We start from the raw sequence: 15,450 nt of genomic DNA on the forward strand, positions 1-15,450 counted from the left end.
TAATAAAGGTACATAATTGGATGAAATTGAAGGTCTTATGGTGACAGCTTGGTAACATAGGCAGACTGGTTTGAGATATGATGGTATTTTCATTTTAATAATCTGTTGTAGGAGTTGGGTAACCTGTTCAAACTAGGGACTATGAGGCTAGTGGGAAACTTTTCCTGCAGAAAGGTAGTGAAGGCCTCCTTGGTGTAGGAGTTTATCTTTTCTTCTAAGCTAACATGATCCCAAACCTGTGGGATGGGCCGTCATAACCTGTGGCAGCCTCTTCTTGGCTGTATCGTGTTATGACAGCCTCATAGGCTTTATTAGTCACTACCCTGAGGTGTTACTAAGATTTAATGAGTGCTCAGCATGGTTCTTGACACTTAGTAAGGACTCAGAAATGTTAGCTATTACCAAAATGAAAAACAGCTTGATTGACCTTCTGATGTATTTGCATTTGGATTGTTGGTATTGTATAGGTAGAAAAACATAATAGTATGTATTGCTTAAGAACATTGGATTTTTGAAGTTAGGTTGGAATAATGACTCCCAACACTTAATATAGGATTTTGAGTAAGTCTCTTAACATTGGTTCTCGACCCTGGTTGCTGATCAAAATTACCCGTTGGAGTTATAAAGAAAATGTAGATGCCTCCGATCTACTCCTGAACATTCTTAAGGTCTGGGGTTGGGCCTCAGTTCATCATGAGTAAAACTGAGTAATACTTAGATCATAGGGTTGTTGTGAAGGTCACATGAGATGTTTGTGAATAGTTTCTCACAATATTGAGCTCACAGTAAGTATTCAATTAAATGGCTTTTATGAGGTAATATTAAGTACTTTTAAAGACACAGTCAAATGAATGTAAAGATCTGAAGAGCTGAGCCTTCCTGATAAGTTTTCATAAGGCTTTCTCATATTTACATAAAGACTTCATCTGGTATTAAGCAGCTGCTATATATGGATTGTTAAACTCTACAGAGTATAAAAAGATGAATAGAGTTAAGTCTGGTACAAGCTTAAGCAAATGCAGTCAGAGTCTACTAAATGAGATAGGATGTAAAAGACAAGGCCCTGGATTAAAGACTGTAGGGATAAATGGGTTCCTCCCAGCTGCATATGGCCTTTTTGAACAACTGCTAAGGTCACTTGTTCCATAGAAGAGAAAAATGAAGCCCTAAGATGTGAAAGAATTTATACTAAATGATCTCCAATGTTCTTATTTTATGATCATCACACTTTTCCTGCTTCTGAAGCAGAGAATAAATGTCTGATAAGAGAAAGCCTTCTAAAGTTCCACATTCTTTATATTCTCCATCATGTCATGAACCTACCCTGAATTTAGTTCAGTGATATAATACTAATTTTTAAAATTAAGAAAATATTCCATATGTATTTTAATTTCAACATTTCCAGGTATGCTAGACTCCTAAAAAACTACTTAATCTTATTCATATACTTGAAATAAGTATCTTTTGTATTTTGACTCCAGCTCATTTTGAGACAACATAGACATGTTACTACCTCAAAATTGCACTCGTTTTCCTCTCAGCTATTTTCTAAAAAATGCATGTACGTTAACTATTACTGTCTTGGACTGTATGCTGATTTTTACTATTTTAAGAATTGTTAATGAAATAACACTATTTCTAAGAGTTTTATGAGCTCTTGAAGACAAGAGTGACTACCTCTTTCTAAATCTCCAGAACCGCTAATATTTTTGGCACATAACAAGCACTCAACAAATGTTAGTTTAATTTAATCTGAACCTTTATTTTGCTACTCACGTGACTTTTTCTGATTTTTTAGGACATCTTTTTTTCAATTTAAAAATCTTATCTAAAAATAAACACGGGGAGGGGGATGGCTATGTGTTTAATTAGACAAGACTACTACCTACTTAATTGGAGCCAAAAACTTATGGATAACCAAATGTTGAGTGCATATAGGACAGAAGGAGTTTTGCTTAACTGTGGTAAACTATGTATTTTATATATAAAATTTACCCTGTTAACCATCATTAAGTGTGTAATTTGTGGCGTTAAGTACGTTCAGAATGTTGTGGGACCATCACCACTATTTCCCAAAATTTTAAATCATCTTAAACAGAAACTCGGTACCCATTAAGCACTAATTCCCTTCTCCCCCTCACCCCAGTACTTGGTAATTTCTGATCTACTTTCTGTGTAAATTTGTTTATTCTGCATATTTCATACAAGTGCAATCATACAGTATTTATCCTTCATGTATCTTATTTGTGCCTTATTTTACTTAGCAGTTGTAGCATATGTCAGGACTTCATTCCTTTTATAGCTGAGGGGAGCTGTTTTTATCTTAACAAAAGTAGATTCCTTTTTTTTGCCTCCTAGCTTGTAGGGAAGGCACATTGCTGAGACCACAGAGGTCTTACTATATGTTGTCACATGAAAGGTACTGGCGTTGGTATATGTAACAAGTTCTTCTAGATACCATGTTTTCTGGGCATCTTGCTGGAATACTTAAGGAGGAAGTAGGAAGTACAGATAACATTCCATTGTCAGCTTCTCATGATCAGAAATGTAAGAGTATCTGGGAGGGGGAAAAAAACAACAGATACCTAAATAATGGGTGGAGGCATAGATACCACAGAGTTGGACTTGACATGCACATTAGGTATTACTGATTGCAATTTTAGGAGCTTTTACTGATTTATGGCAGTAACACAGTCTCCCTACCATCTCTTCCTACCTCCCTCCCTTCCTTTCAGTTTTCTGTATTCTAAGCTTAAAACCTACAAGGAAAAATATTTTGTGGAGACATAGCAAAATTAAGCTTTATTTGTAATTTTTTTACCAGGTTCTTCGCTAGAGGCTGTAACCACCTGTGAACTCTGTAAAGAGAAGTTGCAGCTTAACCTGGAGGATTTTGATATTCATGAACTACATAGAGCTCATGCAAATGAACAAGTTAGTATATTTTGCCTAATTTGGTAAGTGTCTATTCTATGCTTAAAGGACAACTCTTGAAGAAAAGATTAAATCATGGTCAGAAAACCTGCATTGAGATAATAAGAGTAATAATAATGTTAACAATTTTACTGCATTAGGTATAATTTTATAATTTTTCTTTATCTTCCTATAACTTTTTGTAACTGAAAGGCAAAAAAAAAAGCAAGTCACAGGTTTTAAATTATTAAGGTAAAATTTATTATATGCTTCCTAAATAAACCTAAAAATAAAGGCTTAGGAAAGTGATCCCAAAGCAAGCATGCTAATCTTACCTCCCTAGAACCATCTCAGTTGTGAATGTCTCTGTGTCCTGGAACATGATTGAAACACTAAGCTCTGGGCCTGCATCCTATTTCTTTCTTTTCTTTTTTTTCTTATAGGAATAGTTTCTCATGTGCCTGTCTACCCCCGGGTTCTTCTACTATTCTGATTCCCTTCACTCCCCATTCCTTCCTCCAACTTTATGTTGAACAAGTTATCTTATGAAATCTTTTATTCTAAGTTCACATTGTTTATAAACCTCTTTCTTTTAGTATTTGTGTCATTACACAGCCATTTATATAATAAATAGTCTCTGATCTTAATAATTAATTTTTTTCAAATATTTCTTATTTTTCAGTTTTGGTATGTATTGATAACTCTTCTCACAATCATTTATTTGTTCTCTAATTTTGTTTCATGAAGCTTTAAATATTAAAAAAATTTTTGAGATGCTTAAATTATATAATTAGAATGAAGAGTTAAATATTTCCCCCTTTTTTCCTTCCTAAAGGAAAATTTGGGAGTCAGGGGGGAGGTGTTACAGGAGATTACAAGAGTCAACTCAAGACCTGTACTATCCAAGTGTGCTTAATATTTGTTATAGAAAGAGATGTAATGGTGGGAGAATGCATGAGTGCTTGAAAAACATTTTTTAAATTAAGGAGTTATGGACGCTTTCACTTTTTAAAATTGAGCTAAAGTTAACATAAAACATAAAAATCTTTTAATACTGAAGAATTCAATATATTTGCAGTGTTGTGCAACCCCCACCTCTGTCTAGTTCCAATATACCTTCATCTCTCCAAAAGAAAATCCTGTACTCATTAACCTCTTCCTCCCTGTTCTCTTCCTCTGGCAACCACCAATCTGCATTCTGTCTCTATGGAATTACCAGTTCTGGATATTTCATACAAATGGAATCAAGCAATATGATCTCTTTTGGACACCCTTTATTTTTTAAATGTGGAAATAATGAATACTCTTTGAAAATCTGATTAAAACCACACTCCTTACAAAATATACAAAGACACAAAATTTATATATGATATAAGGGATGAGCCAGTTGTCCAAAGAGAATACCATTTTTAGCAGGGAATTGTCTTAAATCCCCAAGGAGTCTCTCTAGACAGCTGCTGAGTATTGTTATTTTAAGGAATGGCAGAAAGAATATGTAAAGGTAGAACAATATAAAGAAACTTGTTTTTTTAATCTTCTCAAAATGAGAATAGGTTTCAAAGGATTTTTTTTCCTACCATTCTTCCTTCTCTAGGTGCTCCAGGTCTCTTAAAGGTGGTTCTTTGGCTTTTCAATTCAACCAGGAATGTTTTTATGGTTTGCCAAGAATTTTAATGACCCACAGTCTTAAATGATGTATATAGGGTGTGAGGAAATACTAGCTGGAGTCGTCGTAAAAACAATGACCGTCTAGATTAAGTTTCCTGGTCTTTAGCTTCTTTGTTTTGTGTGAATCTTGGATTCTGGGGACCCAAGAACTACACTTCATTTTAAATGATTAATTTAATACAGTTTATTTCCCCATTAGCCAGTGGCTTCATTTTTTTTTAAGATGTGATACCCATTAAAATTTTTTCTAACTTTTTGGACATAAATTTCCCTTTAAGTTAAAAATAAGAAAAGTAATTCAGTGAAGATTTAAGGAAATTTTTAAAACATCAATTTCACATTTCTTGAATGCTCTTTATAATCTGATAACCAGTTAGTTACTTGCTGAAGTTGGTACTAAGAATGTATAGTTCTTAACTTCAGATGAGTTATTTAAAAAATAGTACAACTTAAAGATAGTTCGCAGTATAACAATTACAGATTAGATTTTTTAATAACACTGTATTTATAACTTGTATTCTTAGCTTCAAAACAATGGAACAGTTTTGAATCAAAGGAATGTTTTTACCCACTATAAATTTCTATGTGAATGATAATGAGGAATAATTACTGTATTTTCTTTATTGATTCATTTTTATATTTACTGTTGCCTTAATTATATTACATAATAAATGCTTGACCCATTTGAATAGGTTTTAATTACATAGTTTATTGACTTAGCTATAGATGAAATGGTAATTTTTAAGTAAACATTTAGAGCCATTTGTATTAATAATATCTATTAGGAGCCTTTTAGAGAACCAGAGCCTTTATTCTATCATCAAATGAGTTAAAAGTCCCACTTTTATATAATTCATTACATAAAAGACATAATGAAAATAAGAAGGTATTCACACATATATTTAGATTCATTATAGCATTAGTGCAATTATGGAGGGTGTTTTTTATTTCTTGGTGTAATGGATGGTGCTATATCTCTTACTAGAAACTGGATATGAATACATTTCCTCTATCAGTACACTGTGAATATCAGTCCCTCATCTATTAATTTTTCACTCTTACTCTTTTTCTCATTTGCTTCCCTGTTAAAGGCTGAGTATGAGTTTATCAGCTCTGGTCTCTACCTAGTTGTGTTACTGCACTTGTGTGAACAAAGCTTTTCTGATATGATGGGAAATACGAATGAACCAAGCACACGTGTCCGAGTAAGTAATCTTGGAGCAGGGGAGAAGGGAGAATGTGATGGAACAAGTGTTTACTTTGGATAGGAAATTGTTTTATACATTCATATTCTATTTATTTTGGTTTGATTTGATGAGATCTTATATTAAAATCTTTCTTAAAAATAAAGATACTGTGGACTTAATAGAAATTACAGTCTTCCTTACTTCTGTATCAAGCAGCCTAATTTTCTCATAAAGCTATTTTAGAAAAAGAAGTAATTTTCCAGCTCTTGAAGGTAATTGGAATATGTTTCAATGAAAAATAGGGACAGAATTGAAAGTACTAAGGAAAAATGCTCTTTTTAATTAAAAAACAAAAATCAGACTCAGTATTACAACCTGCAATTGGACTCCAAAAACTGAAAGAGTATGGGAAATTAACTTCAATTCATTTGTAACTCTCGTGTAAAGCATTACCAGTGTAGTAGTTTTTAAGCATTCCTATTGCAAACTTAAGATTTGGACTGTTTGGTCTTTACTCTGTGCATTGTTTGTTGCATTAATTTAATACTTAGGCTGGTTGTTTGTTAGGTATCTGTAATTAAATGGTACTATTTCAGTGTACTAGTGGAAATTTATGCTCTATTGCCTTGCCCATTTTATGGTGCAGGGGCTAGAGTCTACATCTCATTGCAGTAGCATTCTGAACACTTCATATCTTGAAATGTGCTCATAAACATGTCTTTTAAACTATTTTTCATATAAATGTTCTTTGGTGATAAAAATTTAGTAGAGTTTATATGGTGGGGTATAGTGTTTGTTATATTTTGAAAATTACCAAATAACCAATTCAGTGTATATTGGTAAAAATTTTTCTGTAATGTAAACATTATTCCTGTGAGCCAGTTGACTGATTATTATCATTCAAAGAACTTTAAAGAGTGTTAAGCAAAAAGATCTCGATTTCTAAAAAGGCAGCATAATCTCTTCAGAATGATTGAACCATATATAGTATATAGTGAGATTATTGAATTCATGCCTTTGTAAAATGTATAGACAAGTTATTAAAGTGGAAGTCATTTTTATGACTTTTTAAAAAGTACAGAATTAAATGTAGTACTTCTGGAGCTAATGAATTTAGGGAGGAAAATACTGATTTTTTTTTCTTAAATCACTCAGGTTGAATTCTTTTGGGTCCAAATTGCAAAGGTTTAATTTTTTTCTCCATAGTTTTTGGAGGTGTTATATTTATGCAAGAAGACAGTGATATCATTGGATAAGATTATTATATTTATCTGCTCCCAGTTTCTATATGATAAATATATGATTTCTACATGGCTAATAATGATTATATGACATTAAAAAAAATCGTATCCTTAAGCTTATAATTTTTGATGTAGGGGGAGAAAGACACCCCCCCCTTTAAAGGCTTAAAATTATGTTTGACTTTTAAGTAAAAATGAATCTCTTATACTGATTCTCTCAATAGATCCATTTGCAACATTTAAACTACTGTATTTCTTTCTGCATTGTTTCTAGTTTATTAACCTTGCAAGAACTCTTCAGGCACATATGGAAGATCTCGAAAGTAGGTGGAATTACCCCTTCCCAGACTTGTTGAATTTACTTTTGCAAATTAAACCCACAGAGCAAAACCTAAGTATATATATTCTTTCTACCAAATTAAAGCTTCATTTATAGGCTTAATAATACCAAAATAATTGATTTGGGAAAATGGGTTGGGCAACTGACATTAGTTTTTTAAGAGCATGTATTTTAAAATTGTATTAATTTTAATGTATAAAAGGATGTTATATTAACCATCAATATTTTCCTTTTGTTTAAAATAAAAACATATATTTGATCACCTTAATTTTAACACTTTTAATCAAGAAAAAGACATGTTTAACTACTAATCCAAACCCACCTCTTAATTGGTTAGATTTTTTGTTTTGTATATGAAACTTTGTTATTTAGCTTTGTTAGATCATGAAAGGTGTTCCCGGGTTTATATATAGTTCTAGGAAATAGGGGTGAACGAGTCCTAATTCTGAGTCCCTAACAGAAGCCATAGTTTTTTTGTTTTTGTTTTTGTTTTTTTGTTTTTTTTTTGCTCCTTGTTCAGGTCCTCATGGACCTTTAATAGGCAGCCAGCTCGGCCAGCAGCTCCAATCTCTTAAGATCACGTTCCAGCATTAGGACTTCTGCCTGGGCTCCTTTGTGAAGGCACTTAATGCCCAAATCTTTACAGGCATCTGCACAGCTTACCCTCTTCTCAAAGTCCTACAACCTCCAGGGTGCTTCATACCAGGTGGGCACAGATATTGGTGGCTCTGGAACAGTTCCTGGGAATCCAAGATTACCCTACCTATTGTGCTTTTTCACCCAAAGCAACTAGCTCCCCATGATCAGATTCCAGTACGCTCTTTGAAGTGTTTTTAAATATGTATTCTCCAATTGATTATCTCCAGTACTCAATCTTCAAAATACTTGGAGTGTTATCTGTAGTGTGTATCACATTTTTATTTTTAAAGAAAGCTCAGCATCATTGATTGAAGATTTGAGAAGGACTTAATCCTCGTAAGAACCTTTTAATTCCTTGAATATTCTTAGACATGGATTTTTGTCATTAAGTTTGTACTATTTTTAACTTTTAAAGGGATTTGAGATACAACTAGATAATGCATTTTCACAATTTTAGTTTGTGTGGAAATAATATATAAAAGAGTCAAATGGTATAATAAAGCCTAAATGGAAATTCATTTAATGTAAATCTTTTTTTCCTTCAAACCTTCTTAGTTTAGATACCTCATGTTGGCTAATACAAGGATCTTTCTCTCTTTTGTAAATTATGATTTATACTTTGTCAGATGTGATGATAGTAATTTGTTGCAGTATACATTTTCCCCAGATTGCTTTTTTTTTTAATTAATGTTCTGATTTAGAATTTAGTTTTCTAAACATATAGGAGTGTCTACTCCCAACATGTGAATGAAAGGAGAAAAATAGAGTTAAAATATATATCTAAACTCAACTGAGAGGGAAAGATGAGGGTGCCACAAATTTAACTCTTCAATACCAGAGTATTAATATATTTTGAAAATAGGTTCTAACTGGATTTTCTTCTGTAGAGTTAATCCAGTTGAAAACATGAGAAATTCTCTGAAAAACTGTTCTATTTTTTAGTTTGACATTTCTCTGTGATACAGCATAAAACTTAAGCATAGAATTTACTCATCATGAACTAAGTATATGCTTGATATCATTTATTTAAAATGGATTTAAAATTTCTGCGAGATAACAGACTGAAGTATGGACACTGAAGTCTCATCTGTACTTGTTGCATAATTTTCTTGTTGATTCCTTTGCTGAGTGCTCTTAAATTGACCGGTATTAAATACAAGAGTATACATTTAACCTTTCTGCCCTTGATAGTAGGAGAAATACTGGTTAGATGTTTTTAAACTCTTTGAGTTGCTGATGACTCTAAATTGAGGTCAGAAATGTTGCAAGAGTGGTATGTTTCTGACAACGTGAAGGCACAGGAATAATCTCAACAAAAGGTTTTTACTAAATCAAGTTATTTTAATAGACTATGTCTATAGAAAGCTTTTTTGACTAGAGCTTTTTCTTGGCATTGTGTAGACATAGCTTTGATGTAAATTGCAAGAACACCCATAATCTATTATTCTGTGTACATTTTTAAAATTTTTCATTGGATACATCAAACATGCAGTGGTAATAAGCCAGATTCTACTCAAGTGTGTGAGAGCACGGGCTTTAAGTTCACTTTTTCTCATGTATATCATTAGCTACTATGAACACAGATTGATCTTAGAAACTTTTTAAATGTTCTTGAACCACATTTTAAAATGTTTTCATTTTAATAAAAACTAACATAACAGAAAGGTGTGGATGGGCATCACCCACAGTCAAACCACCCCAACCCTGTCATGATAACCTATCATTTTGACCGAACAGTATACTAAATTGGGATTTTTATTTTACAAGTCATTGCTGTTCTGGCTTCATATTTACACTTCCATTCTTCATCCCCCTTAAAATCATTCTTGATCATCCTATTTTCTTTCAACAGCTTCAGAGGATGATTCTGAAGAAGATGGAGACCATAACAGAACATTTGATATTGCCTAACTTCATATAAGACAAATGGATGATCTGTGAACAAGTGTTTATTAAAACTGGCAATTAAGTATGAATTTAATTTTGTGGGGGAATGCCTATTGAATACCTTTATTGTCTATCTATAGATAATGAATATATATATACACACATGTATGCATGTATATATATAATGAATATATATGTACACACATGTATGCATGTATATATATATTCATTCTCAAGTATTGCTGAATTAAAATTCTGCTGGCTTATTAACATGGCCAGTGAGTCTAATGTTTATAAACAGGTAATCAAAAGTATTTTTCTTTTAGCTGAATTGAGAAAATGTTATCCTTGTTTTAAATATCTAAGCAATGCTGCAGCCATTTTTTGTGTTCTGATTACCGTAGTCATATTTATGAAAAAAGGTTGACGTTTTAGTCTGTTAGTGAAAAAAGTGGGACAAAATATGCTTTCAGAATAAATTGCCAAATGGCACCTAATTATTTTTCTTTTTAAAATGCCTTAAGTTGCAGTCTCATTTTCATGATCATTTGCTTCCAGTGTTTAAAGAAAGTAAGAGCAGGGAAAAAGTTATGAAGAGCATTATATTAGGTTTCCAAATGTAACTTGAATTCTAAATTCACTTAGCAATAAAATCTAATTTAAAAAATATATAAATATAAAATGTACAAATGATGGGTAAATTTTTGTATTGATTTGCAAAATGCAGATTATATTTGATAGGCCATAGTATGTAGATGTTCCTTTTAGGAATATTACAGCTGTAAATTATATCAGGATTGCCAGTCAAATGCTATTTGATTTGAAAAAAAAATTATTGAAATCTCAAGTTAGTGAAATATTTTTAAATCCCACATTCAAAGTTTAAAACACTGGTTTTCAATGTTTTTTTAGTGTTGTAACTTCTTTATAGATAAATGTGATATAAATAACCTGTTTGGATCCTGGTCGTTTTTAACTGTTCCTTGGTAATTCTGAGCATTTATTTGATGACTTAATATTTTTCACTACCTTAAGAGAACAGATGAACATTTACCTGTTCACTTAAATAGATTTGCACTGTGGTTATGAGTTATGTACACTTCTATAACACTGTATATTTCCTCTTTCAACACCCTTAGGATACACTTAAAAACACCTTCAGTTGGTTTCAGGTTAAATAGTCTTATGTCATGGCAGCAGACTACTTTTTTGGAACCTAAGTAGAAACTGTAATTTCTCAAATGTGAATCAACAGTTTGCCTACGTTAAGTCAGTTTGTTGGTCTTAATGTAAAACCTTGGCTTGAAATAAAGTGCATACTGATTGATTTACTTTATAGTTTGAAATGTTTCCTTTTAAATTGGTGCTCAAAGAAGTCTTCAGACCTTATAACCAAGAATTTTATTATTTCAAGTCTCATTTAATATGAAATATAAATGTTTCTAAAACATTTGCTTAACGTTTGCTTATTTTTGCATAGCCTTCCTTAAAGCAAAAATACAAAATTTAAGGATGCCAGTATTAATATCTATTCCCTGAGTCTTTAAAGATGCTTTGAATTAGAAACATACTTTTAATAGAACTCAGTGTAAAAATGTAGTATCTTCTTTTTAACACACAAAGTGTTTTCTTTAAAATTTTTAAGTAAAAATCTAAATGGTAGAAAACATTCCATTGGTGTGCAGTTTATTTATAGTTTTGTTATATTAATTAAATGACAGGTACACAATGGCTTGAGCTTTATAGAATTCTCGTAATTCCTTAGTACCACTTAGTATTTCAGTATTCTGTTAGCTTCTCATACCCTGTAAATGTGGATTAGAGGGAGTAAGAAGTATCTTTCATTGGTATCGCTTTTAAATTCTAAACAAAAGAGACCATACACTTACTCAAATTCCTAAGAATTTAAGGATGCAAAATCCTGAGAAAATGTAGTTAAAAGTAATGGTAGCTAAAAGCAATGATAGTAGTAATAGCTGCCAAACATACGTTGTCAAGATGTTTGAAGAAAAGAAGTTTTATACATTCTGAATGTAAACAGACATGCTTGTGTTATTGTTAAAATTAAAACTAAATACAGACTTGAATGAGCCAGTTATCTGTTGACCACCAAATAGATAAAAGCCTATTCCAAATGTTCACATACATAAAGAAAATTAAGATTTAGTACTGTGTTACCAGGGGCCTTTAAGGACTTGTTTGAAAATGAAATCAAACATGGAAAATTAAATCGGTTTAAAACAGCCATTTTGGGAGAGCTACTACCATTATGTAGAAGTGATGGGAATGAACTGAAGAAAATAGTTGTATGGAAGTGGAGACTCTAGAACAGCATTGTCCAATAAAACCTCCTATGGTAATAGAAATAGTATGTAATTTATATTGTCCAAAATAGTAGCTACTGACTGCATGTGATTTGAGCATTTGAAATATGGCTTCAGTTGAGGAACTGAACTTCAATTTATTTAAATAGCCGCATGTGGCTAGTGGCTGCTGTATTGGATATTGTAGAGATCTGTGACAACTAGAGAAAGTTTTAAGGAACAAGTCAGTCTTAGTTCTTAAGAGGATTGGTAGAACTTGGAAAAGCAGGAAGGAATTCTGGTCTAATGTTCACGACTGGTAGCACTACTAACAGCCAATCAGTAGTAGACATCTCAGTCAATACACAAAATCTTAAAGCTTTTCAGAGTATAATTATGTGATGACACCCAGTATAAAATTTGTTCTTTTACTGTCACATAACCACAGTCATCACTTTGTTATTCATGTCTCATTAACAAAACTGCCACTAATTGTAATGAGGGATATTTCTGATTCATGGTGACCAATAGAAAGAGATGGTGCAAGCTAGGACTTTGTTGCCATTGGTCAAGCTTGAAAGACGGCTCTCTCTCTCCATAAGAAAACTTCCCATAAGATGACTTAGTGGGGTATGATTTACAGTAGAGGGATTACTTTCCTTGAGTCTTCAAGTTTCTAAGTATAGTAAATACAATTTCATGTGAAGTCTTATCTTTTCTAATACTGTTTTTAAGTTGTACAAGTTGCTAAAGAAAGAAATCCTCTCAGGATAAGGATTTTTTCCATTTAAAATTTTTTTTCATTTTCATTTTTTACCCCTAAAATAATTTTCACCATTGCCTGAAAATGTACATCTACTGAAAACTGAGCATCATCACTACAGTAATATGTAGTTTTTCTTTGCAGCTTTTGCTTACAGTTTTCATATCACTGATAAAGTTCATTGAGGCTTGAGGAGCATGAGACATCTTATATAGGAGCAGGTAAAGTGGCAGGAGAAAAATCCTTGAAGGGCACGGGCACTATGATCCAACACTTACACCCACATTTTCGACTTCCTCCACACCTTCCTGGTATGGCTGTAATCTTTTTTGTTTCAAAAAATGTATTAAACTTTACTGAAATTCTGACTAGTTGTGATCAGTGCTAAATACTATTTGTGGTCCAAAACAGTGTTCTGAAAGTACTGAAACTGTATAGTTATGTGGCATATGGGATGTTAAAATCTGTACAGTTTCTACATCTGAATCATGAAGGAAGATAGAAGTAGTATTGGATTTATCAGAGTTACTGTCATAAGTATTATCTAAATGTAGAGGATCTATTTTAAGATCAGGTTTTTTCTTCATATCTTATTGATAAACGGTCATAGAAATTGCTAAAGACCTAGCAGTGGTTGCTAAAATTATAGTGGTAAGTAGAATCTTTTCTTCATATTTTTTATTTTATTTTTAATTCAGCTATAAACTAAGGTCATTCAACTAAGTGGGAAGGAAGATAGAGGAGGCAAGACACGTAGACTGGGTTTTTATTTTTACCTGCTTTACTACTTGGGCTTTAAGCTTTCCTTCATTCAAATGAAAGGTGCATTTGGGGAGGTGGTTAAAACCATTAAATTATATCTAATATTTTTCCTTTCTTCAAAACTTTGTTCTTATAATGATCCTAAAAATTTTGTCACAATCAGTGATTACATGACAATCAATGAATGTTACTAGAATAGGGTAATATAAAAACTAATTTTCATTGCCAGGTTTTATATTAAATCTTGCACAGGAATCACAGTCAAGGTATTAGATGTCTTAATATGAGATTTCCAAAATTTTAGTCAAATTGAACAGCATATTCATTTTCCTCTGCAACTACCAAAACACAGTCGTCATCATAAGGTGACTGGGGTGCAGTTGAAAAAACTGTGGTGAAACCAGAATCCAGATTTCTTCTGTACAGGAACCAAACGATTGCTCCCAAGACTGTCAAAATTACTGTGCTAGCAATAACCAAAGCTGATACTAAAATGTGGTTATCTGAAAAGGAAAAGACAAAAGAAAATAAGGGAAAACAGGTGGTGCTTTGCTTGGTTTTCTTTAAAAGTTGTTGAATTTCCTCCTATAGAAGAGTGAGAATTTAACTCTCCTGTATACATGTGAACCCATAAACACTCCTTTCCTTCTCTTCTGTCATAGTTATAGCAAGCCCCAAACAAAGTATTCATGATACACATAGCTAACAAAGAACTCATCCAAATTTTTAAAAACCAAAAAATAACAATAAGAAAATCAAATACAAAATAAGGGCAAAAGAGTTGAAGAGACATTTCATAAGAGAAGATATCCAAGTGGCTTATAAATGTGTAAAGGTACTCAGCATCTGTTTTCATCAGGGAAATTAAAATTACAGTAAGATCACTACACACCCATCTGATGGCTAAAATTGACGGGACCATCATGGGATGCGTGTACAGCAAAAGGAACTTGTGTACACTGTCAGAGGAAATGTAACATGGTTCAACCGCTGTGAAATACTTGATTATTTCTAGTAATACTAAACATTAGCTACCCTTTGGCCCTGTAATTTCACTTTTGGAATTTCACTCAAGGAAAATGAGAATATAGGTCCAAAAAAGAAGTATGAGAATGTTCACGTGCAGCTCTTAGCACATTCATGCCAGACTAGTAATCAAATAGCCATAAAAAGGAGAATGAAATTATGGTATGTTTATAAAAATACTATGCAGAAATAGAAAAGTACAATACATGTATGTACAACATTGATGAATCTTAAAAAAAAAAAAAAAATCTTGATTGAAAGAAGCCAGCCAGTAGAGTTACATTCCTGTGAAACTCAGGAACAAACAACTCCAACCTATGGTAATAGAAATCAACAGTGGCTACTGTGGGGTGGATGGTGGCAGGGTGGACATTTTTGGGGAAGGGGCATGAGGGAATTTTGTGGTGTGATAGAAATGTTCCATATCTTGATTTGAGTGTTGGTTACACAGGTATATACACAGGCACCATCGAGGTGTACATTTAACATTGTGCATTTTACCCTGTTAATTATATATCAAAAATAACAGGTTAAAAATACCATCCAATTTTCAAAAATGCAGAAGTTTCATAACAGGCATTTATACATTGCTTTTGGGAATGCAGAATGGTACAATTTCTCTGAAACTGTTAGTATTGATCAAAGTTACATATTCATGTTCAATCCAGCAGTTACATTTCAGGGAGTCTAATCTACAGATAAACGTGTGTTTGTGCAAGGT

At 32.5% G+C, this 15,450-nt stretch overlaps 2 protein-coding genes across 13 annotated transcripts in view; one reads left to right on the forward strand and one right to left on the reverse strand.

Moving 5' to 3' along the window:
- The window catches only part of MARCHF7 (membrane associated ring-CH-type finger 7), a 46,678-nt gene extending 35,472 nt beyond the window's left edge, over window positions 1-11,206 (forward strand). For 2 of the 12 annotated variants that reach the window (XM_032479548.1, XM_032479549.1), the window contains exons 7-10: window positions 2,825-2,934; window positions 5,673-5,786; window positions 7,284-7,332; window positions 7,996-11,206. In XM_032479548.1, coding sequence (XP_032335439.1) covers window positions 2,825-2,934; window positions 5,673-5,786; window positions 7,284-7,332; window positions 7,996-8,186 — 464 coding nt within the window. In that variant the 3' untranslated portion in view covers window positions 8,187-11,206. Of the gene's footprint in view, window positions 1-2,824; window positions 2,958-5,672; window positions 5,787-7,283; window positions 7,393-7,869 lie in introns of those variants that run through there. The other 10 variants (XR_001364942.2, XM_032479550.1, XR_004319882.1 and 7 more) reach the window with 10 other exon arrangements.
- Window positions 11,207-11,544: 338 nt separating this feature from the next.
- LOC102515565 (lymphocyte antigen 75) overlaps window positions 11,545-15,450 on the reverse strand; it is a 106,657-nt gene continuing 102,751 nt past the window's right edge. Inside the window, 1 exon segment of the mRNA XM_006176792.3 lies at window positions 11,545-14,206. Within this exon segment, the coding sequence (XP_006176854.1) occupies window positions 14,004-14,206 (203 nt within the window). The 3' untranslated portion in view covers window positions 11,545-14,003.

This window comes from Camelus ferus, chromosome 5 (assembly GCF_009834535.1).
Source record: "Camelus ferus isolate YT-003-E chromosome 5, BCGSAC_Cfer_1.0, whole genome shotgun sequence".
Taxonomy (NCBI): domain Eukaryota; kingdom Metazoa; phylum Chordata; class Mammalia; order Artiodactyla; family Camelidae; genus Camelus; species Camelus ferus.